At 44.2% G+C, this 25,916-nt stretch overlaps 1 protein-coding gene across 1 annotated transcript in view; it reads right to left on the bottom strand.

Moving 5' to 3' along the window:
• The window catches only part of NIBAN1 (niban apoptosis regulator 1), a 121,990-nt gene that overhangs the window by 56,846 nt on the left and 39,228 nt on the right, over positions 1-25,916 (bottom strand). Inside the window, exons 2-5 of the mRNA XM_024552662.4 lie at positions 18,021-18,151; positions 15,073-15,204; positions 11,772-11,886; positions 7,191-7,358 (exon numbers count right to left, since the gene is read on the bottom strand). Coding sequence (XP_024408430.2) covers positions 7,191-7,358; positions 11,772-11,886; positions 15,073-15,204; positions 18,021-18,151 — 546 coding nt within the window. The remainder of the gene's footprint in view (positions 1-7,190; positions 7,359-11,771; positions 11,887-15,072; positions 15,205-18,020; positions 18,152-25,916) is intronic.

Raw genomic sequence — 25,916 nt, 5'->3', positions numbered from 1 at the left:
GGTGTTATCAATGTAGTCACTATATTTTACCTGAGATCAGCAGACCTAATCCATCTTACAACTGAAACTCTGTGTCCTATTGCCAGGCTCTCCCTAGTTCTCCCTCCTCCCACCCCCAGCAACCTCATTCTCCTGGGTTTCAGAGACTTCACCTTTTCTTAGGCTCCGTATATAAGGGATTCCATGCAATATTGGTTTTCCTCTGTCTGGCTTATTTTAGCTCTATTATTTTTAAAGTATTCCAACCCATGTCCTCACAAGCAGTGTAACCCTCCTAAAAGCACATTCGTTTTTATTTCCATTTCACAAAACCATATATGGTTTGCATTTTACACTGCACAACATTTAACCAGTGAACAAGCTACACGATCAAATATTTGATCTTCAGAGCATATCTAAACTAGAAGATGTACTCGTGCTTAGCTGGTGAACAAAATACCAAGTTAAACTCCGTATTACTTCTCAAGAAACCAGACCTATCCCAGGGCTCAGATGACCTGAGGTGACTACCTCCAGGTTTGCTTCTCTTTGGATTATGCAAATGTATTGCAAGAGTAGTTTGATTTAATAGTAATGTGTTTTAAAAGACAAAGAGGTGAAAAAGTCTTTTAAAAAGTAATGCTGAAGAGACAATATGATACGTACAATTGAAACCAATGTCAAGAACCAGGTGTCAGGACAACTGCTCCTGTACCTCTAACTAGCTGTCACCTAGGGCAAGTAAGTCACTATCTCAACCTTACCGTGAACCACCTCTGAAGGGTTAGAACAGGTAACCTCTAAGTTCCCTTCCAAATTTATAGTTTTATGAACAGTGAGCAAGGGTCAGAGAGGGGAAGTGATAACTTCTTAAGAGAAAAATGCCATATTCACAAAGGGATAGAGAGAAACATTTATGATTTGTAGAGTATTAATTGCACGAGGCAAAGAGCACCGATTAAACTTAAGGAAAGAATGAAGTCTCCTTGCAAAGAGAGTCCTTTTAAGGAATTTCATTTAGGATAGTCCTATGGAAACTGGAATTAAACAGCAATTTAGCAAGTATTATTGCTTATAATGCATAGAGGTTTTTATGCATTGCAACAAAAGTACACCACAGAATACCTGATATAAGTAAAAGCATACAAAGAGATGTTTATAAAAATTGTATTTTTATTTATCTATGTCCAAACATTATTCATTTGCAGTGTCCCATAGTTAGAATTTTCAGACTCACAGATGTGTCTATAAATATAAGCATGTGCCACAAAATCAGAAGTATCTTTTCATATGTAACAAAATAAAATTCATGATATGTTTTTAGTTCAAATCAATAGATGCCCATATCAGACACTTAGTCCCTCAAGTAATGAACTTGCATCCTAGATGATAGCGAGCCGAGGAGAAATTAAGTTAGTGAAAATAGATTTGAGATCTGCTGTTGAGTACCAAGAGAATAGAATGTTGTGCTCAAATAAACACAGCAGAAAGGACTTGCTCTAAATTGAATCGTAAGATTCTTTTGCGTTTTAAAAGTCAATTTGATTCAGCAACACTGAACTAAAATGTGCAAGTGTCAAAATCAAATGTAATAAAGGCACTTGATTAGACATGGGATTTCTGCGATGAGAGCCCAGGCATACAACCCCACAGCTAGTTCCACGTTCAGCCTGGCTCACTCCATCACTCCAAGCACCCTCAGATGTCATACTTGTCATGGATGATTGAAGAATCAACTTGAAGTTCACAGAGTGTCATTTCATGACTGTTCTTTTCATCAGAATTCTCTGGGCTCTTCTGTTATACTAATTTTTTTTTCAACTCATGTGCCTTCATGCCTCCCAGACATTCTACTGTCCCCTCTTCCTCAGTGTTCATGGTGATGGGGACACTGGCATTTGTTTAGTGGCTGTCCTGGCTGTCCTTCAAGCTAGCACAGTGCTGCTGGACCAAACGTCGCCAGCATCCCATCTCCTTCCCAGAATCACCACTCATCCAGTGCATGGCAGATTTATATTGGCATGTTGACAAATTCCTCCACTCACTCATGCCAAAGTGTTCATCAGTTTGCCCAAACCACAGTTATAATTGTCATCCCTAAAATCACACTTAAACTCTGGAGTCATTAGTGTCTCCAAACCATTTTAGGAAACATGAGACATCTGAGCACTGCAGGGGCGGGTACGAAGGGTGCCACGAGACTTCCCTGGAGGCAGTGGGGTAGAGTTAGAGAAGCAGGACGACCAGACACGAGAATGAATATTGGAAGGCAGGATGCAGTGAGTGTTCCGTCAGTGGGACCGATAAGAGGTGCTGGCGAAGTCCTCCCTGTGACCTGCGTGGCTTGGGTCAGGCTAACGCTTATTCTTAAAGAGGCAAGAGGGAATTGGAATAGGTGAGGAGTGGCTGTTCCAGGTATATTAAAGGCCAAATATGTGTGGAAAACGTCCATTTGACTTGGGAGGGTGGGAGAGTGCAGCAAGGTTGGGGGGGAGGGGACTTATGCTTGAGGACAGTAGGAAATGAGAGCCAGCCACTCGGTGTCTTTAGAATGAAGTGTTTCCAATTTTGGACCAAAGCAATGTCACCGAAAGACTGTAATCACAAACTGTGCTTAAGAAGATGGTTTATCTGGCTGCCACATGCAGAAGGAGGTGGCAGTAACTGGGAAAAGTAAGATCAGCGAAAAGCCCCTGGACATGTTTTCTATGAGTCCCAAAGTAGGGTGGTGGCAACGAACTTGAAATACATCGCAGAAGAGACTCTGGCAATTGAGTACAAAGAGGGTGAGTCAGAGAGCCTGAGTCACCGAATTGCACAAGGGCTTTGGATTCCTAATAAATACGTTGCTTAAACTTCCAAAGGTAAAATCATAGGTCCACGCAGTGAGTGAATATGTTAGTGCTTAACACAAAAGCACCAATCCCTTTTACTTTCATGTTTAAAGTTTGAGTACAAGCTGCTTTAAGCTGCACGAACACACATGTCCCACGCTCCTTCCCACATGGGCAAGTTTGCAAGTCCATCTAAGGATGGAGGGCGGACATATTTGCAGAGCCTGTACCAGGCGTCAGGCCCTTGGCCATTTGCTAGGGATACAGAGATAAAAGAGAGCCTGTGCCTCTGAGGGAGGGGCCTTGCCAGCGATATCCTTCCTACAATGGCAGCCCCGTCCTCAACATCCACACTAGGCTGCTCACCTCCCACCTGTGTCTCCACGTCAGTCTGTGCTCCTGCTCTCTCCAGCCTCTGTCTAAGAGACTTCTCACCTGGTTGTGCCCAAATGTGTCCTTCACAACATCTGCAGCACTGGGCACCGCCCCCTTGCCCTGGACACGGGTCCTCCTTGCACGAGGACCCATCTCAGAAGACGGCGGAAACGTGGGGCGCTCTCCTTGGGTTGTCCCACTGCTGCCCAACTCCCCACAATATCTATCCTTAATTTCCGTTGAGTCTACTTCCTGGATAACTCACCCAGCCACCTCCTGCCATCTCCACAGTCACCCGTTTTGGTGCAAGCTACCACCCTCTGTTGCTGCCCAAACTTCCTAAGTGGCCTCCTGGCCTCCCAGCATGCAACCCTCCCCTCTGCTGCCCACACTCCAGCCAGTGTGACCTTTCTAAAATGAATGTAGGCTGAGTCGCTTATCTGCTTAAAACCCTTTAATGGTTTCCTGTTGCTGTTAGAATAAAGTGCAAATCCCTCAATATGCATTGCAAAGCCGTTTATGGCCTGAATCCTGTCCATCTCCCCAGCCTCACTTGGCTCCTGTCTCCTCTCTAAGCACCAGCCACACAAAATCCTTTCAGTTCCTCTAATGGTCCATGCTCTGACCCTCTCTTCCTGGCCGCTACATATCCTATTCTGCCTGCCAGAAACACTTTTCCCCCTCCCTGCAAATTCCCACGCCGAGAAGTATCTTCCTGAGCTGCAAGGACAGACACGTACCAATAATGATCATTACCCCACACTGCAGGTGCACAGCCCTCTGCATTTACTGTGAGTTTCAGCTATATCTCTGTAACTGCAGTACAGTATAGTATAGTAGATACAATATTTTGCAAACAAAATTCTGAAAAATAGGCTGAACTTTGGGCAACAGAACCATCTTGGAATACCATGGCTTTACATAAATCCCATTTTGTGGTGGGGGACATTGAGGTCCTGGCCTTCCCCCATCAGGGACAACGGGTTGCAGAGTTAGTTCCAACACTCACGGGTCAGCAGGGGCTCCAGGCACAGGTCAGGCCGTGAGTTGGATATTTAGTCCAGTGTGCTGGAGGGGGATGTTCTGCTAAAGGTTCATCGTGGTGTTTTCTTATGCCTGTTCAGTGAGGAGGTGCCAGAAAGAATACACATACACACACAACACACACACACTCGACACACGCCTCTGTGCTCCTCAGAAGTGTAAACAACCTCTGAGGCTTCCAGAGGCAGCTTCCTCTCTTAAAGGACAGAGAAGCAGTGAGCCCTCTCCTTGTCCTTCCCTCCCTTAGGGCGTATTGTCCAAGAACAGGGTGTAATCAGGCCCTCTGTCAGGGTTAAATAAGAAATGAACCCAACCCAAAAGAGGAACAAGATAAGCAGTTCTGGATTCAAAATGGACATGAATACTGAGATCAGTTCGAGCCCAGAACTTCCGGGGCAAGTGGATTGGGCTCTGGTGGGATTTGAGCACTAAGGAACCGTCCTGGAACCCCAAGTGACAGATGTCCTCAATGGAATTTAGCCCAAAGGCAACGAAATGACCTGCCCTGGAATATCCCTTGAGGGCTTCAAGAGGAGTGGGATAAGTCAGGCAGAGAAACCGAAGCTGCACTATCTCACTGACATTTGATATCTTAACAAACCGAACGCCTAGAAACAGAAGAGATCGGGAGTTGCAGAGGCAGGGGGAGGCGGTGGAAGAAATGAGTGAAAGGGGCCCAAAGGTATTCTGGGATGTCGTGTGCAATGTGGTGACTTACTGGACACTACTGTGCTGTGTATTAAAAGCTGCTAAGAGAGTAGATCTTAAAAGTTCTCATCACAAGAAAAAATTGTAAGTATGTGAGTGACAAATGTTAACTAAAATTATTTTGGTGACCATTTTGCAATATATACATAAATCATTATATTATACCCCTTAAACGAATACAATGTTATATGTCCCTCATATCTCAGTAAACGTGGGGAGGGGCAGGATCCCTGAGGACCTGTGAGTGGACAGGATGAACACTGGTCCGGCGCCCGCTGATGTCTCACTCCTAGTTCTCAACAGAGGCCTAGTGGCCTGAGTCCACGGCGCACAGAAGCAGGGGGCAGAGCTTACTCTAGTTACCTGGGGGTAGAAGTCAGCAGCCTCCTGAAGGCCCCTCAGGGTTTCTGGCCGGTATCATAGCCCTAATTTCTAATCCCTTCTGGTAATCATGGAAAAAATAATGTTAACTAGCAGTCTGAGAATCCTCTTGCTAGTTTATTCAAGATCACACATTGCATAACAGGTGGAGACTGAGACAAAAGTGGGGGAGGGGCTCTATAAAGAAGAGCGCTAGAGTATGCTCTCCAAAACCCAGAAACACAGGCGAGAAGGGAAAGACCCATGAGCTCATCGCAGGGAGGGTCAGGGGCTGTCCCCTGCGATGTTTTGATCGTCTCTGGCCCTGCCTGGAGCTACTGGAAGTTATGCCAAATCACAAAAAGTCTGCATAAAGCCTCTGTCAGGGAAAGTGGTTTCGGGACAGAGGAATGTGACACGGAACCAGGGCCATGCGACAGGACCTCATGACCTCACTGCCTGCGATGCGATAACATGCTGGAGAGCAGAGCTGGGTTTTCGGTCGCCCGAACGCTTCCATAAATGGAATCTGAATGCGGGCGGCACGCCACCCAAAGACTCCCCAGAGAAATTCCTATTATGTCCATGGAAGGGGAGTGCAGCGAGTCCCATCTGGCTGGGCCGAGAATACTCTCTGCTGAGGAAACTTTGTGGTTGTCTGCACTCAGTGCCAAGTGCATGCTCGTACTAGACCAAAGCCCCGAACCCAGAGGTGTGAGTGTGCTGAGAAATGAGCCAGACAGAGCCGGCAGTGCTGGGCGATTCTGTCTCTAAACCACCAAAACCGCAAGGCAAGATATTAATAAGGGTGTCATTTTGATAAAGTCCCTAGCTAGTTATGAGCCAACATGATGACCCATGTTGTTCAGAGTTGCTATAGCAAAATAGAGTGACATTATCTTTTTCCACTTGGTGTATCAACACACAAGCTAAAATCAAGAACAGGCTGACGGGCACCACTGGTGACTCGTGCTCCATGGGCCTGACGCTCTCGGGGAAACTCCAGAGCTTTAAAGTAAGTGCACAATGAAATTAGCCTTATTAGGAAGTAAAAGCACAGGGGGATGAGGCGGCAACTCCACTGTTACCTGCTCGAAGAGGCTGAAGCACTGAGCTCCCTTCCTCCCCAGGTGGTACCCTCTAGTTACCCCCTAACACACGGGTAGTTGCCGAGCTCCCTCGTGAAGTGCCTGTAACTGAAGGGCTTCACGGAGGCCAGAAAACCAGCATTCACATCCATTCAGCAAAAACATGACACGTCGGAATGGAAAGCTTTATTAGAGACGTAAAGTGAATTAAATCCATACCTCGAGGCACCGTGGTCTGAGGCCACACCTCTGCAGCGTGGCCTGTGGGCCAACAGCGTCACCGGCTCTGGCAGTTTGTTAGAAGAGCAAAATCGGGAGCCTGCTGTAGACCCAGTGAGTCAGAGCAGCTGAGAATTGGGCCCCCAAAATCTGCGTTTAAGTTCGCCAGGTGATTCCTATGTACCTTAAAGTTTTGAGTAACTAGCTTTCAGAGGAAGATGGGAATAAACGAGAAATGTCCTAAGGACTAGGATTTTGCCTGGGACACCTGGTACATTCTTGCTGTCATATAGATTTTAAACCATCAGTTACAAGGAGGAGGATGGATTATATGCAAAATTACATGTGGAAGATGGTGCCTCAATGTGTGCCTACGTGTGGGGTCAGACACCTGCTCCGCATTCCCGCCCACTGAGGCCTCCAGACCAGACTAAACAACCGGCTCGTTCTCCACGCTCCCCGAGGCGCACACCCGGGGCAACACCACCTGTGGCTTTTTCTAGCAAGCATTCTAACAGATGACTGAGCAGGTCAACTGAGAAGAAACAGCCCAGCTGGGGGCAAGCGGGCATGCGTGCCATACCGTGGTTTAGATGTCTGATGCAGTCGTTCAGGAGAGCGCTGAACTTCTTCTGCTCCGCGGCCTCGTGGAAGCAGAAGTAGCCGTGTCTGAGGAAGGGCAGCCACAGGTACACGGGGAATTCCTTTGGCAGGACCACAAAGGGCTGGGCGTTCTCCTTCTCAGCGGATGCTACAGAAATATCGAGAGCACAAAGATGTTTCAAAATGTGCGTCTTGTCTTAAACTATTTATTTCGGGCTGTGAAGGTAGCCTTCTAGGGTAGACCACAGGATGGAAAGGTGCTGTGAGATGCCTTTGGGGGACTGGGGGAAATGAGGGTGCAGGCTCCTCCTCCCGTATCCCTCCACCAGCTTCGCCTGTCTCACTCCAGCAGGTGGCCTCGCCTGCTACCCCTCGGGGACAACCAAGGCCATCAGACATAATCTTCCCAGACTTCTTCAAATTGATGATATGAGCCAACAGAGCTCCCTCTTCCCTACTGGCTCTCCGCAAGCTGCCCTGCCCACCTGTGCAGACACTCACCCTGCTCTCCCCCAGGCTCCCATGCCACCGGGTCTGCTCTAGCCCTGCGCTCTCTCCCTCCTCCCTGCGCTCGCTGTCTTCACGCCATCAAACCCCCTTCTCGCCTCAGTCTTGTTCCTTCCTGCCCCAGCAGTCCAGAAACCAAATTGCTGAGGTCACTAATGTCACCCCGGCTGCCAGCCTGCGGCTTGCTCTTTGTCATCTATACTTTTAACCTGATCCGAAACATCTGTTGCTGCCAGCTACCCCTTCTTTTGAAAACATTGTCTTCCCATGACTTCTAAAAGCATGTCTAAAAGCATTCATGCTTTTAAATAAGTGTTTCTTCTTTGCCCCCTTTATTGGTTCCTCTGCCCCTTCTCTGCGTCCCCCAGGTAAGTGTTGGCGCTTGCTCCCTGTTCTGTCCTGGTGTCCACTCCACTCTCGGTCTCCACTCTCCCCAGGTGCCACCATCCACCCCATGACTCTGCAGATTGCTTCCGCTATTCATGTCACCTCTCCTTCCCTCCCATCATGATTTTGCACAGAGCAGTCTCACATCCTGCAAAAGTCAATGCAAACGCCACCTGCTCTGAGGGGCCTTTGTTGGCACCTCCCTTGCTACCAGAGACAGAGTTGGGTGCTCCCTACCTTGTTCTCCCAAAATATAGTAATGATCTGTTTCCAGGTCTGGCACCCGCACTGAGTGAGGGCGAGGGGCCCGGACCGAGAGAAGCCCTCTCACTGAGTCTCCTGCAGATGCTGAACCGCTCCCCTGGGAGCCCCAGAAGAGGGAGACTTCATCTGACGTATCTTTGTATCCTCCACACACAGCACAGTCATGGAATCTAGCAGATGCGGAACTATTAAATGAATAAGTGTGCTACGTTGTTCGAGGATATTTTAAAAGGCTTAAACAATGGGAACTTTTACCTCTTTCCTCAAACTTAATTCCAAGAGACTCATGTGAAGCCACACTAGTACTCACATGCCCCACCTAAGCTCTACTCCCTTTCATGTGTTACAATGATATGATATTGCCCTTGGTTAAATGAAACCCAGCTTCTCCCTTGAGTTGTGGACAACAAGATGAAAAATTATCCCTGTGCACCCTGCCTATACCATACGCTCTGATCTCAGGAAAAGGAAGAGAAAAAGGACCCTATAAGAGGCCAACGAAAGCCCCAGGCACACCAGGGAATGGATCACAACGTAAGGGTGGCTCCACAACCAAGCCTGGCCACTGGCAAGTTAATAAGTCAAGAGTGGCTTGGAAAAAGAATAGATTTCCCAGCGCACAGGTGGGAGCTGTTTCCATGTCCTGAAACCTGGAGGTCACATAGTGGAACGCACTGGGACCACCAGCAAAATACCTGGCCCGTAATAACCTAAGAACGAGTCAGCATATGAATGAACAAATGAATGAATGACTGAATGCTGTAGCAGAGACCTCTGCTAATAACCTAGTATCTATTCTCCCTTCTTTCTCGGGAATAAAGTCCTTGATTCCTTGTTGAGCAAATGTTGCGCAGAATAAAGACTGCATGTCCAGCCCTCACTTCAGCTTGACTCGAGTGCCCCGCCACTAGGCTCTGGCTAATGGAGTGCCAGGGGTGTCCAACCTTGTAGTGTCTCTGGACCACACTGGAATAAGAAGAGCTGCGTTGGGTCACACATTAAATACATAAACACTAACAAAAACTTTTTTTTTTTGATGAGCAAAAAAAAAAAGTTTCAAGTAAATTTACGATTTTGTGTTGGGCCGCATTCATAGCCACCCTGGGGAATGTGGCCTGTGGACTGTGGCTTGGACACCCCTGGAACAGAAGAGGCAGTGAAACTTCCTGGAAGTGTCCTTAAAGAGAGGGAATGTGCCCATCTCCTCCCCTTTTCTCCTTCCTGCTGCCTGGGAGGAGGAAGCCATGCTGGCTCTCCAGCAGCCACCTTGGGCTATGTTAAAAGGGCCACAATTTAGAAATAAAGGGGGAGGAAGCTAGAATGAGTCCCTGACCTTCTGGGAACTGTCCCACCCGCCCTGGACTGCTGAAGCCAAATGTTTTTAGCAAGACAATAGAACTTTATGTATTTAAATTTGAGTTTTTTGTTGTGTGTGGCAAACTAGATTCTAACTAATACAATGCCAAATAAATGAGTCACTTCAGCAAGGCATGTGGGCACCTATAAGACATCATCTTAGCAGAAAGACATATTCGTGGATAAGCCTCGAGGACTTTTTCCCAAGTGAGGTTAATTCCTTCCATCTCTCTTGTGCCTTTATCCTTCCCAGTAGAACCAGGGTCAAATAGGGAGTCCCGCTGTTAACGTGGTTTTGTGAAGCAGTTCTTGCCCTTTCCAAGCTGTCACAGTTTTGTGCAGGCAACTGACAGATACATTGACCTTCTGCATGTAAAAGCTTCAGGAAGCCCCATAAAACGCACCCCTATTCAACCTTTTACAACAATTTTCCAGATGCCATTCGTCTGCATTTTTTCGGAGTTGAGTTACAAGACTTTCACAAAAGATCTACTGTAGAATGTGTTATTTTTAAAACTCAGAAGGCCACACCATACAATAAGGGAAACGTCATGAAATGCCCCAATCTGAAGCCCTGAGCCAAATGGCATTAGTCACACAGGACTTGTGCTTTTTATTCTTCTTCATTCCTTCTGACATGATTTCATCAATTAACCAATCAATATTTTGTCTGTTCTGACTGATTCCATTGGAAAGTCCTTTTGGAGAGAGTCCCAAGAATCAGCATGTGGGTATTCCCATTTCCGGCAGTAGCTCCAGAGCCAAGATGACATGTAAGTGGATGTTGAAAGAAAATATAATAATATGTATCGTGCACATAAAGTGTTGTTTTAGCTTGAATTACTGCATATTTAATAATAGTTTGTTAATCTAGGTTTATGGTCCATGTACTAATGTAATAATAGTGCCATTAATAACACTATGCTAAGAATTCTGCACCAAAATAACAGTTGAAAACAATGACTATATTTTCTCCATAAATTCTAATGAAATGATTCTACCCATTAATAAGAACCAGCGCTCTCTTCAAGGAACCAAGTAATTACTGTGTGGTGTGATTTACACAGAGCCAGATGGAATTATTACATTATCCACAGTTCATGAGTCTCTATGAAATGCACACACATATTATCCATCACTTTCTCCACGTGAAAAAGGTAGAATAAATGAGGATCCAAGTATGTCAGAGATGAAACGATCCTTCTAGATTTTCAAAGTTCAAGGCCCTGGCATTGGAGAAACTAATCACAGAGGTTTAGTAACACTAGGGAACACACTTGCTAAGGGGCACGGTTCGAACCAGGTAAAAATCCAGTCTTCCAATTCTCAGTTCAATGTGCTTTCCATGGCAGTGTTCGGCCATTATTTATACATATGCTAATTAATGCAGTGCTTTTTTACACCGTAGCTATGAGTTACTGTAACGCCTGTTAAAAAACATTTTGTCGAATTAGGATGTTCTGTTGCATATCTTCCTAAAGTTAGAAAAATAACATTCCCTTGACATGCTTACTGGAAGACGAGATTGTACATTTTACAGGCTGAGCCCTGCCTACTTATTTCTGCCATCCTGTGCAGTGCTCCCAAAGCCTCCAATATTCCAAAAGCCTAAGATGCCAACCAGTGGCACGTTCTCCATGCACTAGAACCACAGCAACTGACGTACATATTACTGAACATGACTTAAAATAATAGGAGGGGTACAATGTTTACCTAAATTAGGAAAACGACATCTCCCTTTGTCTATGGAGTCTGTGTATCTAACCCAGAGTTTCTCAACTTCAGCAACTACTGATATTTTATGTCAGATAAGTCTTCACTTTCAGGGGCGGCTCTGCTCATTGCAGGATGTTTAACAGCATCGTGGGCCCCCACCCCCCCCCCAAATGCCTGAAGCACCATCCTTCCAAGCTGTGACAACCAAAAATGTGTCCAGACCCTGCCAAATATCCCCGGAGAGAGAAATCTCCCTCCCCCGTTGAGAACCAGGAGCTAAACAAAGCAAGTCTAGGCATGTTGCCTTGGGAAAGAATGCTCAGCCACTCACCAAGAGGGTCTGGGAAATGCCGGTCAGACAGTACATTGTATTCCTCTTCTGAGGTTAACACTTTGCCGCCCGCTGGAAGAAGGCGGCTTTTAGGAGCAGCTCCTCTCTGATAGGCCTGGGAAAGGAAAGGCGTACATGAGTGATTATTTTCCCCCATTTGGCATTTTGAAAAATATCAAGAATATTAGAAACAGACAGACCCAGCCACTCAGAGATAAGCAATTCGCACCGTGTTATTGCGTAAGAGCTATGTATTCAAAAAAATACATTTTGCATAATTGCTGCTTGCAAGATATTCCTTGAGTGCTTTTTTGTGATGGTCGCAACATGGTAAGTCAGAGTTCCTCCTCTCAGGGAGATTCACTATAGGTATGTTTCTCAAATGTGGAAAATACCATCTTAGTAACTTCTAGAAGTCCTGCACCATACCATTGCAGGCACCAGCAGCCGAATCACTCGAGACCGTGGGCCAGGTAACTGCAATCATGGTTGCCATGGATTTTTGCCAAAAACAAAAAAAAATGTTGCCACGATGAAGATGCCACCACTTGGCCCTGGGACGTGAGACGGTTTTACAGTAACGCGATCTGGGGTGGAAGGGCATTCTCAGGATATCGGAACACATTCCAGCCAGCAGACAGAAAGCTCTGCGGTTCAGGAAACATAAAAGAGGTGCACAGCATTGCTAAGACCCTGAAAAGCATGTGTAAAGCAGAGAGGCCCACAAGGACACACAGAGAAGATAAAATTAGGTGTACGCATCTGATGCTGATGGCAGGGCTTACGTCAAGGCAAAATTTTGAGAATAACAAGCTAAAAGCCAGTTGAGAATTGACACCAAGGACCTGGGTGACCCAAGATATAGAGTGTACTCCTGGGAATGACTGCAAGAATGTGGATCAGGGGCCACATAATCAGAATAAGAGTAACACACTCCCCATCAAGAAGGTAGTGACTGAAGAGACTCAAGCAAAACAAACTCTCGTGTATCTGAGAAGGTTGTTTTCAACTGCTACTCAACTGCTTGTGAGCATCAGGGACCCAGAGAGAAGAACTGAAAGTTGCATGATTGACTGACTTCAAATCTGAATGTGTTATTTGTTATTAACAGGCCCCAATCTGGGCTTTTATAAGCACTGCATTCCTTTACCTTAAAAACGACACCATGAATTAGCTATTATCTCCATTTCATAAATGAGAAGAGGGGTTAAATAACCTGCCAACGGCCCATCGGTGAGTAGGTGACGAATCCTGGATTCGTACCTGGCCTGTCCAGTCCAGCACAAGTGGACCAATGAAATGATTATCAACTGAGACTGCTCACTTTTCCTGCTCAATTACCAGCCAAAACTGAACCCTCCATAAAATAACACGCGATTTGTAGGTATTTCATGTATAACTCTTAGGCATAATTTTTAAGAAAACATTCTTCTATAAATGAAAAAATAAGACATTAATAAAACTTAGAGGAATAAGTGGCAGGCTGCATGGTATAGTTTTAATTTCCAAGGTTTCTTTATTACTTGTTTATTTTCAAATCCAGTAACCGTATCTTAAAAATCCAAACAGGAGCATTTGAAAAGGATAAGCGAAAAAGTAATTTTATACTTGTTTATTATCCAATTCAATAGCCTTATCTTATAAATCCAAACATGTTCATTTGAAAATAAGGAGCAAATAAATTGAAAGTTGAGGGAGAAAACTTTATAAATGAAAAGAGGAAAAACACCCATTCTGATTCAAAATGAAACTTCAGTTCGTGCCAAATATGGTGAAAACCATAATAAATCCAAGAGGAAGCTGTCTGAGTGTTTCCTCCCAATGACGGAGTAGTAATCATACTGAGAGCCGCCCTACATCGGGCTCTGCCAGGGCCCAGCCGCATGCCGCGTGCTTCAACGCGCTCCTTTGTCTAATCCTCACAGCAACGTCGTGAGCAAGGGAGCGCGCTCACCATTTTACCGATGAGAAAGGTGAGGCCCAAGAAGATTTACGACTAATGCAAGGACACATCTAGTACCTGACACAGGTGTGATTCAAAATCCACAATCTTAGCCATTACACCATACTGCCTCTTTGCAAGCTTCCCTGAGAGGACAGCGTAACGTGTCATACGGAATAAAAATGATTTGTTATTATTGTCAGTATTATTTGTAGTGTATTGGGAATTTGCTTGAGAGAGCAAATCAAGTGTTGAATAAAATCCTAACACAGATAAGCAGAGAAAATATTAGTTAATGAGCGTTGAAAAGAATAAGGCTACTCAAGACAACATTACCTGGCTGCCTGTGGAATAAGTTTGTATTGTATTTCATTTTTATATTCCACCAGAAATGGGAAGGAAACACATTGGTCTGTCAGCCTGAAACCTCCTCCTAAAGGTTTAGCATCAGGGATATTGCTCAGAGCATCCGAGGTGGTTGTCCTGGCTGCTCTTGAACTTAGGGTCAAGAGAGCAGAGTTTTTGATCTGTTACTATTAGCTGATAAATAATAGCTGTTCATTTCAAAGGCAGCTTGGGAATCTATGTAGATTAAAATATGTACAGTAGGAGATGTGAATGGAATCGTTGAGATCGTTCAGCCTAACTCTCCAGTGTAATTGAAGCCCAGACTAAGCTTTAGTTTCCCAAGTTCACGGCCCAGTGTTCCTCCCTCTATAGCACTATACTCCCCACAGGGGAAACACATGGGAACCCATAAAATCTGACCTCCTCCCAGGTGCTGGGCACTTCACATACGTTACCTCATTTTCTCCACATTTCTCAGACAAGAAAAATAATGAGATAATCAAGAATTCGTTAAAAGGAAAAAATCTGTAAATATAAGCAAAATAAGTATATGAAGTGTCCTAAATTCCTAGGAACTCATGCAAACTCAACCACCATCTTATTAAATAACTCCTCAGCCCCCTGTCCTATAGGAGGCTTAAGAATGGGAAGACCTGGAGCAAGGGGACAGATACCAGGACAGCGACCTTGAAGCTGAACGGTCGTAGGAAAGGCTCCTGCATTGGTCACTCGGCACAACCTAGTTTCACACTCATGTGCAATTGCTTGTCCAAAGTCTCTCTGGCCCACTAGACTTAGAGCATCTGTCTGACCCACTGCCCTATGCCCAGAACCTCCCGTGACACGTGGCATGTAACAGGCACTCAGTAAACATCTGTTAACTGAAATGAGCACCCGCTCGAGAGTGAGTGCTCATTAAAACAATCAATTGTGCAAAAGAGGGCACAAAAATCAACCCACCGGATTGTTAGGAATATTGCAAGAACCAAGGGTAACCAGGAAATACCTTACCTCTTTGTTCTCGTAGCTCTCCACAGCAAAATCATTTTTAACCACGACATATCTCTCCTTCCATTTCTTTATGTCTTCAGCAAACTGTGATAGTTCTGCTTCATATAAAACAGTGCCAGGATCCAATGGTGGCTTAAAGAAGATGAATACAATCAGTCATGATAACAGATGTTAGCATACCGTGCCGCCACGAAGTCTGTCTGTGCATGGAAGGGCTACTTTAGGAAACTGTCTTGTGCTGAGACCCTGGAGAAGCGGCTGCTTCTTTCCCTCCCTCCACACTTCCCTTTCCTACTCCACCCGTCCAAATGCACATGTGTGTCTTATTGATGTTTTTATGGCTTTCATTTCCCTCCATTATGCCACAGCAATAGAAGCAGATGGTGGAAGGGGTTATAGTAATAAGGTTAGGCCTGGTATACACGTGGCACTTAATCCTTGATAAACTGTGTGGAAGAGAGGGAGCAAAGCAGTTAAGTATAAGTTGTAGAAGTCTATCCCAACACCAGGAATATGCCTCAGGTTTAATTCCCCCCAAACAGGAGAATTAACAGGCTGTTCATCACACCTCCAGGCAGCCTCAAGAGTCAGTGTGGAGTGGTGGCCCAAAGCCACGGGGACTCAGGCTGCACGCACGGAACCCGTACCTGTCCCCAAGGAGAACATGTCGGCTCTCTGATCAAAGAACAAGCAGGCAAACCAGCACAGCTCTGCCTCTGGTACTTACAAGTCTGAGGATTTCTCATGAACGCTGGTGGCCCAGGTGTGGAGGGGAGTCTCTGGGAGACTCCCAGTTAGGTCTCCCACCTGGCTAACTGTGTACAGAATCATTCCCATCCTGCCTCACGGTGCAAATCCTGTTTTATCTCAAAATATAGGAATGGACCTTCTGTCTTTCATGTGAGTTTACATCTATTTTCCCTTTATTAAAAAAAAATCATGACACCTTTAGAAACTCAACCCTCTACTTCAAAAACTGCACTGAGAGGGTACATATGCTAATCTTTCTAAGAATGGTCTGAGGGATGAAATCAATTCCCTTCCAAAGTCCAGGGCTTAATATTCTGTCCTCACAAATAAGAAGGCAGTGTCTTATCTGGCCTCATTAACAGGTTGAGAGGACCTCACTTTTCTCTCTAAATGAGATTTAAACCATATATAAGCTGAACTCTTTGTAGTCCTTACGGTATTTCTTAAGTCTGGGCCACCTAAATCAATTGATATGCTCGTTTAAAATGTGGCTTCACCCTAGACTTAATATAACATATAACAGAATCTGCGAGTATGGGCCAGAATGTGTGTCTTAACAGTCCCCCCGAATTTTGAGAATCACTGTTTTATGGAGATAACAATCAGTTACCCCTACACACCCAATGCTACTAAATCCATTGGTCACCTGACTCAACCTCTCTGCAGTCTGTGACCCATTTCATCCCCCCAAATTCCTGAAACCCCTTTTTCTTGCCTTCTGGAACAGCTCACTTCCTTGGCTTTTCTCCTACTCTGCGGCCTATTTCTCCTCTGTCCGTCTGGCAGAATTCTTCTTCTTCTGATCCCAACTATTGAAGGGGCCAAAGGTCGGTCATGAAACCTTTCTTCCCTCTATATTCTCTCAACCAGGTCCCATGGCTTTGCTAAGTGATAAGCTAAGAAATTCCAAATTTCTATTCTCTAGCTTCACCCTCTGCACTGAGCTCCAGATCAGAGGGTTCAACTACCTCCTCAATATTTCCATGAGTATATATTAAGTAAGTGTCTTAAACTTAAGATGCCAAAAGTGAGCTCATGTTTCCCATCCACTTCCAACCCTCCCATCTGAAAGGCACTTCCATCCACTTATTTGCAAGAAGTCATTACTGATTTCTCTCCCTTCTCTGTTCTCTCTTACCCAATCCATCAGCAAATCCTGCCAGCTCTATCGCAACCACCTTGACCTGGGCCTTTCCTCATAACTGCCACCATCAGCACCGCAGTGCCGTTTGCCATCATCCTTCTCCTGAGCTGCTACATTGTCCTCCTCGCCGGTCCCCCATTTCCCCTCTTGTCCTTCCCCATAGTCTTTTCACTGCAGAGAAGCCAGAAAGATCACTTAAAATTAAAAGTCGCTCTGTATTCAATACCTTCTAATAACTTCCCACCACACTTAAAATAAACACCTGATTGTAGTCTACGGGTCCCACGTGGTCCAGTCCCTACTGGTCACGCTGCAGTCATTTCTCGTCCCTGCTCCCTTGCTTACACTGCTCTCTGCACTCCAGCCTTCCTGATGTGCCTGCGGCTGCCACAGGATCTTTGGACTGATCATGTCATGCGCCCGGCACACTCTTCCCACAGACGTGCACGCAGCCTACGCTTACTTCACTCCCGTTTCTGCTCCGATGTCACCCCCACAAAGGGCTTCTCTGACCGTCTTCTCTAAAATAAGCTTCCTGCTTTATTTTTCTTTGTAGCATCTGTCCTCACCTGACCTCACCTGAAATTCACTTGTTCGTTTATTGTCTGTCTCCTACATTGGAATATAAATAGGAAGACGGAGAATTTGACTTCTTCCCCAGTTGTTGGAATAGGGCCTGGCACATAGTAGGTGTCGATAGCTATTTGCTGAGATCATGGGTAATTCTTATAATGGAGCCAAAGAGAAAGAATAAGTGACTTTTAAAAATTGAACTTCGCTACAGCAAGTCAAATTTCCTGATATCACAGCATCAATGTGGGGGAAACATATTAAAAATGGATCGTGCTGGGTTTTTTTTTCAAATATGGATTACACCGTCAACAAAAATTCACATGTTCTAACTCCCAGGTAAATAGAGAGTTTTGAGCATGAAATGATTTGAGAGCACACTTTTAAAAACGGCCATTCAAGTGATTATTTCTTTTGGATCTATTATGAGTTATAAAGCCATACTCAGTGGGAGAAATACACAAGCCAAGAGGCCATGGGTTACCTTGGTCTTCAAAAGCTGTGACGTCACATCTCTTTGCTGCTCCACCTCGCTACGCACGTGATCACAGAAAGCCACCGAGTACTGGCGACTGTAGTAGGGACTGAAGTTTTTGATAGCGGCTTCAGTTTTCCCTGGAAAAACGTGAAAGTCAGAATTTAGAAATGTAGGCTCTCTCACAGAATAGATACATGGCTATGTCATTCTGTAATCACTCCTCCCATCTTCCTCACACTGCTGTTCGCCAGAAAGGGGTTAGTCCACGTGCCCCGAGAACTATGACGTGTGTTGCACATGTCTGTATCTCTCCCCTCTTTTGAGACCATCCTGAGAGACTCCGTTGTCCCTAGGGACCATCCATCCAGGAACCAAGAGAATTTTTCTTCACTTTACATCAACAACCCATTGCCATGGCCATAATTCAACATCCTTCCAATCCCCTGAAAGTCCTACTCTCCCTCACTCTGTTCTCACTTCATCTGGCTCTTCGTTTGCTTCTATCACTCAGCTCCTACACAGCAATCATCCCAGGATCCACCACTTCAGCTCTGCACTCTCCTCACTCCATTTGTCTTCAGAGCCCTGAGGCCCCACCCTCTTGTCCTGCTGATCCACAGCCCGGGATGCAATATCAACAAACTATTTCTTCTGGTTCTGGTCCTACATTTCTGGCTCCATGCTTTGTGTGCAGTTCAAAGAATCATCTAATTATTGTGAGGTAGATCAAAGCATCATCTAATTACTATGAGGTAGAGAGAAAAGCTTTATGAGTCCAGAGTCCTGAGTTCTGGTCCCAATTCTACTAAGAGAGAAACCAGCTGCAGGACCTCCATCAAGTCACTCATTCTGTCCAGGTTCTCGTGCCCCTAGCTCTAAAGGAAAGTGCCAACTAGTCCACACTGTTCTTGGAATCTACGTGACACGGAAGTATGACCGTGGATGTACGGCTGCTTCATAATATGACCAATGACTAGACTACAATATGGTCTCTCAGCGCCAGCAGAAAATAAAGCTGAGAAACAACCACAGGGGGGCACCTTGAGGACTCGAGATGGAGAGGGAGAGCCAAGCCCTGGGAATATTCTTGAGCTTTTCCAACCTGTGCTTCGCTTTAGAGGGCAGTTGCAAAGGAAGGAGAGGAGAGCAGAAATAAGGGAGAAAGGGCACAGGAGTATTCTAACGCTGGTTAGAAATCTTCACAACCTTTAGAGGACTTGCTACAGAATATAGAAATAAATACAGGTCCTTTTGTCTGTGCTTAAAAGCTCTTAGTCCTTGGAATAAGACATTAGCTTGAGAAAAAGTAAACCTGATACAAGATTCTGAAATATTTTGAAATACTTTCATGTGAATTTGGCATAATGTTTGTTTTCAAATTTGATATTACAGTCAACAGATACCTATTAAAATATAACATACAGGCAAATTTGTTTAGAGCTATTGCACATATAAAATTTAAAAAATAAGCAAAGAGTTCTAACCACATAGATTGAGATACTCAATACAGGAACCTTGAATCCACAGCTGTCGACTTCTAACCTACATAGTAACACAGCCCAAAACACCCATAATGCATGCACATTCTCTTTGTATGGAGAAGTCTACTCTAGCTCAGGCAGTTAGATCTCACGGTATATATGAGGCAAAGGGAACTTCTTGATTATTCCCTCAATAAAAAGACATTTTCTGATCATTTTTATGGGCTTTAATAGTTAGTCATTGTAAGGTGCTTTGAGACCCACTAATAATAGTTTCTATGGAAATGCAAATGAAAGCTCCTGTAATTTGAACCAGGCATGCTTTTGCTTGCTCTATGAGTTTATGGTATTACTATTAATCAATATTTGCATAATACTTTAATACGCTCGGGCTTTATAACTGTCTAATTGGTTATTATTTTCATTAGCTTTTATATAGCGCCTAAGAAGTAAACTTCAATCCCCTTGCCTCTAATTTTCTTACATAGGAGTGGGACCTCTTTAAGAATTCCCACAATGAGAATGGGTCTCACCTCACTGAAACCCAAACAATTAACAAAATTTGCCCTTTGGATCCAACTAACCACTATTTTGTCCAGCAGAGGAGCAGCCTATTAATCTCTGATGCTAATTTTCGCATTCTTGCAAGAACTTGGATTTAAATGAAAGGAGACGGCTGTTGTTTTACAATGAGCTCTACAAAGCCTTGAAAGCTGATTTCCTGCTCCATCACCAAGCCTCCTAAAGGATGCCCGGCTCCTACTGAAGTGCTGCGATGCCACCACTCCCTCCCAATGAATGACAAAAGTGCCTCTGTGATTTGAAAATTGCATATGGTACCATCACCACATCATCCACCAGACAACACTTATAAAAAGAAGGGATACAGCTTCCTTGGGTAATTAACCTAATGACTGGTTCAAAGTGGGAATAAAACAGCTAAGAACATCACAAGTTCTAGGGGATAGAAAACCTAAAACAATTTCCAAACTGTGTCTAGGTTTCAGATTAAGCCTATCTAAGCCCAAATACAGGAAAGCCCAATGTAGAGATCTTGACCCTTTGAGAAAGCCTAGCACTGGAGCGACATGTCACTGTGGTTAGAATGACAGGCCCGGGAGTCAGAAAGACATGGGTTTGAGTCCCATCTCTGCTATTTACGAGCAGGGGCATCTCACGTGGCTTCCTCTTGTAAACATGGGTGTCTCACTATCCCCATTTTATAGACAAGAAAATTGAGGCATAGAGACTGAGGCTCAATGTAACACAGCTCCTAACTCGTGCTTTTTAGCTTTAGCTCATTCATGCCAACATTTTATAAAATGAAGGCAAGAGGAGCCATCACATAGTGTTACTGTAATAACACGAAATAATGCGGTAACGGGCTCGGCACTATTGTTGGCACATAGAAATTGGTCAGTAACCCATAGTGATTAAATTGATGGCGATGGTGATGATGGAGCACCAGAGCCAACTGCCTAGGGAGAGGCAGAGTTCCCTAGAGTTCCTTCAGCTGAACTAAGAAATCAAGGAGAAGCCCAGAGCGGGTCGTCCACTGCAGCTCTGTGCCTGGTGCCATCCTGCCCAGCTGCACAGAGAAGAGCGGTCCCACTCATCACAGTCTCCAAACAAACGTAACCTACACTTTCACAGATGTTTCAGGAACACTTAGCAGCACATCAGAGGCCCTCAGTACATCCTGCATTGTAACCAGTGAAATAAATAAAATGTTGGCATGAATGAGCCAAAGCAAAAAATCCCGAGTTAGGAGCTGTGTTACATCGAGCCTCTCTCTCTATGCCTCAATTTTCTTGCCTATAAAATGGGGATAGTGAGACACCCATGTTCACATTTCGTCTGGATGAAATGAGATGGTGTTCAGGTAAAAGAGAACCTAGACTAGTGCCTGACAGTTTAGTTGCTCGATACATTTTGACTATTATTACTATTATTTAATATTCTGCTGTGAAAGTGTTCAAATAAAGTGAACCAGCACACAGGCTGAACCAACTTGTTTTCAATTTTCAAGATTCTTGGGTACTGGAGTGCCTTCATTCCCACCCTTCTTCCCAATTTAAAATCAAGTTCCCTTTCCTGAACTGTTTGTAAAACGTAGGGCCAGGCCTTGCACTAAAAGGACATTACTCAATAATATAAAGACTAGAACCAACGGAAGGGTTTTGTCCACACTTTGTTACAGCAGCATTTTTGGTACATATTTCTCCTAATCCTATTCACTTATTACCGCCGGTGCCGAGCATCATGTTGCTACAACTAACCTCACCAGGCTGCTCATGACATCCTTCGGGATAATCGTCACTAAAGCTTAAAAAAGCCTCTTCCGCAGCTCTGACCACAACACTTAGCTCAACTCTGTCAAAGTTAACAAAAGTGTCTTCTGGCCCTTTCACAACCGTTTGAATTCTGAGAGATTCAAAAACTCAGCGCTGCTATTTGATTCCTTGTCCCTGACGCCCATATTCAATCATCAGACCTTGCTGCCTCTATTTGCACAGTATTTCTTGAATCCATCCCCTTTCCCCATCTCCGTACACCTTTAACCAAGTCTTTGTCATCTTTTTAACAATGCTGTAAAGTCTCTTCATCTGCCCTGTGTCGCTGTCACAACAGCACCAAAACACTTGGTAGCGTCCAGCCCTAAAAGAGCGACAGAGAAGCCAAAACCCACGTGGGAGAAGGAGTTGTGCTGTGGTTACACAGACCCTGGAGCACTGTGGGAAATAAGCCACAGCGTGGTCAGGGTGGCGCGGGCAGGTTCTGGGAAGTGGACCGAGCAAGTGTTGGACCAAGGGCTGACAGAACAGAACAGAAGAGGCTGAACCCAAGCTGGCCACCATGGTCCCATCAAGGGAAAGCTGGCACGAGTCACAGAGGCCCGAGGTGAGAGGGGGAGCTGTCCTTCAGAGCCAGGTCTTGCCATCAGTGCTCCCAGGGAACTCTTTGAATGTAAGAGTCACACCTCCAGTCGCAGAGGCACCATCCTCTGTGTCCCCCTCTGACAAGTTTCATTTGTCACGTTGCTTCAAGACCATGTCACTGCCTTCCTAAAAAGCTCCAACAGCCCCCCCATTGCTACTCCCCAGGGCAGCAACCATGTAGCTCAGCACCAAGGGCCCTGTGACCTGGCCCCCACTACCCCCACTTCCTACCCCTCCTACTCCAACTCTACTCCTTGTCCCCTGGACATGCCCATCCTTCATCCCTCCATCTCCCCAGAAATACCCTGCCAGCCTCTGCCAGCCCCTTCTGGCCCAGAGGGTAATCCCAGCCCCAGAAGAAGCCGTTTTGGCTCTCCCCAGCTGAAAGCACGCCCCTTCTCTTGTACTCTCCCGAAACTGTGTACCAATTTGCTACAGCTGTTTAAATACAGCTTATCTCTCCTCCAAGGGTACACTGTATTTATGGGCCCAGTAAATATTTGTTGGATGAACAAAAGAATGGCTGTGTAAATATTTGAGAGGAAAGCAAAGTACAATGCCTCATAATCGTGGGACCCATGTCAATACCCCATGAAAGGAGAAAGACACAGTTCTCCGCTTGAATACTTATTATTACAAATATGCGCTCTTGAAGCTCAACTATTTGTTTTTGAAAAACATCACACTCTTACTGATTAATTCCTTTCAAGTTTTTAAATGAATTTGCAATTATAGGTGGGAAATTATTTACCAACAGAAGCTTTTCTTTCTTTTTCTTGAGCAGTCTGTAAACATGGGAATTATATAAGGGTCTAGGTAAAACGAACATGAAGTCTGAAGAGCCTAAAAGATTTGTATAGTGTCTCGTTCTAGAAGGTTCTTTCTTAACCTTCCAGTTCTGTAGGGGTTCAACTCAAACCTAGTCTTTCTCATTAGTTTTCTTCCTTGAAAGATACCTTATAAAGTGGATCGTTCCTAGTTCCCCCATTATTCGCAGTGTCAATGCAACTATATGATACATTACAGAATGTTCCCTGAAATACACACATTCTTTCCTTATTCGATCACTTTTAGAAAAGCAGCTCATAAGTACAGAAAGATATAAAAAACATCCAAACACTATTTTTGCTGTATTTCCTTCTAATTCCTTTTACAATTTTTTAAATAGTTGAGCTTATTATATTTTGTATCCAGTTTTATTTGCATAACATCTCACCTTTGGGTTTTTTTTTCTATGACATTACCAAAATAAATTGACATTTTAAAGATGTTACATTTTTATTGTTACTATGGAAAATATATATATAATTTTTAAAAATAGGTTTATTTTAACAAAGTGGCTGTTTCCTGGGAATGTCAACGAATCCACCTAGGGGAGAGGATTAACTAGGCCTTTGGAACTGTTTCTTAAAACCTGTTGAGGTCTCAGGTGAAGATTAAGTTGGGGAAACAAGGAAGTGGCTCTAAAAATATTTTTAATGCAGAGTGTTTATAAGATAGCGTATACTATCCACAACTGTTTATTTTCCCTAGAGTTTCTCAGATGGTAAAAGCTTAAAAGTCCTGATGAATTATAGCGTCAGCTTTATCCTCAGGTTTCTAAGCACCACCACTCTGCACCTTCGGGTGGAAACCCCGGAAATCCCAATTCATAACACAAAGGTGCAAAAATCTAATTACACAGAATAATGCCCAAGGGTTCTCTCTTTCTTCTAGTAAATGCCTTAGAGCAGCGACGTCCAACCTTTTCCATCTCATGGCACACGTAAACTAATTACTTAAATTCTGCACCACATCACAAAAAACATTTTTCCAATCCGACAAAAAAAAATAGGTATAATTCTGATTCATTCACACTGGTCAGCTATTGTTATGTTGGCTGGTGTCATTTTTTCTTTTTTGAAGATCTAAGGAAAAAGAGGTCAGTGCCCCTGACTAAATATCGGGTACTGCATGTTTTAAAAATTCTTGAGGCACACAGATGTGCCCTGGCACACTGGTTGAAAACCTCTGCCTTAGAGAATGGGAATAAATTTCATCATAATTGAACTAAATGGTGTGTGTGTGTGTGTGTGTGTGCATTTAAGCACATTTATTACCGGGGCTTGAGTGGCTGGTTTTGAACTGCCTCTACGAGGCAAAGTCAGAAAGTTTTCCCGGCAGCAAGTCCCTGCATCACACCCGACAGAAACTTCACTTTGAGCTAAAAATAAGAGACATATAAACCAACTTACATTCTCTGTGATTTACTTCAGATATGAATCCACAGAAGAGAAACATAAATAGTTACGTTCCCAAAGCTTCTATTAAATATACCAAAGTCATTCCAGGACCCTCTCCAGATTCAGCAAGCATCTGGATAGAAAGCAGACGCATTTAGGAACAAACAATAGAACTGTTTCCTGGTTTCCAAAACTCACACTCATGGAGATCCAAAACTCGGAGTCAGGCTTGCAGCGTACTTGACCTTGGACTGTAAGAGACCCTCAATTTGTCCCAATTCCTATTCTAAAAGCAGGCCAGCATCTTTAATTTGGAGGCAAAGCTTAACCCTCTCAGGGCGTTCAGTGAATCCACATGCCCTTACAGATGCTACACCAGCTCCAGTGGGTGAGGCCGAAGTTAAAACACTTTGTATTGATGATCACAGCCACTGAAATAAGTTGAGGTTCCCATTTTCCACTACATAGAAGAACGATACCTCCACAGCTTAATGTAAGTAAGAGACATGGGAGGAGGCATTTAAACAGGAAAAATATACTACTATTTTACAAGTTACAGTTCCCTTCATCTTATTCTATGAAAAAATATAATCTTCAACTGTGGTCAGCTATTCCAGAGAACAGCTTTCTGGAACTGGAAGGCTTAAGTCTTGTCTCCTCTTTTTGAGAGGAAGAGACCAACAGTATTGCTGGAAAAATATATATGCCTGTACTTTTGTGCACACATCTTTCTTTAGCCATAATTAGATGGAAGCCAACTTGAAACTTTCTTCCATTTCATTTGGAAACAGTGCTTGGAAATTTTCAAGATCATGTTCCCATTACCTCACAGCATGCATCCCGTGCTTATAGCACAACTGATGAGAATAAATTGTGCTCACTTTGCCCTTTGTCTAAGCTGTCCTCCAAGGGAGCTGAAGATGGGCTCTCTTTTTCTTTACGGAGACGAGAGGGAAGAGTGTGAAAAATAAAATTAAATCAAGCTGACACAGCTATTAATACGTCTTCCGAAGGCATCACAAGAACTATGAATTCGGGAGGTATAATAATATTTTTGTCCACTAGACAACCATTTGGGGTTTTGAAGGAAATAGATAACTAAAATTCAGGAATTGAAATAATGAGATTCCCTTTGATTTTTTTCAGTGTAATTATAGTTATTAAATTCTTTCTGCACATGTTTTATCAGAAGCTCTCAGATGATTCCAAAATCCTGAAAATATTCTTTGCTTTAAGATTGCAACCATTGCAAATGAACAC

Source organism: Desmodus rotundus, chromosome 12 (assembly GCF_022682495.2).
Source record: "Desmodus rotundus isolate HL8 chromosome 12, HLdesRot8A.1, whole genome shotgun sequence".
Classification (NCBI taxonomy): Eukaryota; Metazoa; Chordata; class Mammalia; order Chiroptera; family Phyllostomidae; genus Desmodus; species Desmodus rotundus.
Note: the sequence above shows the minus strand (reverse complement) of the source record. Positions and strands in the feature narration are given on the sequence as shown.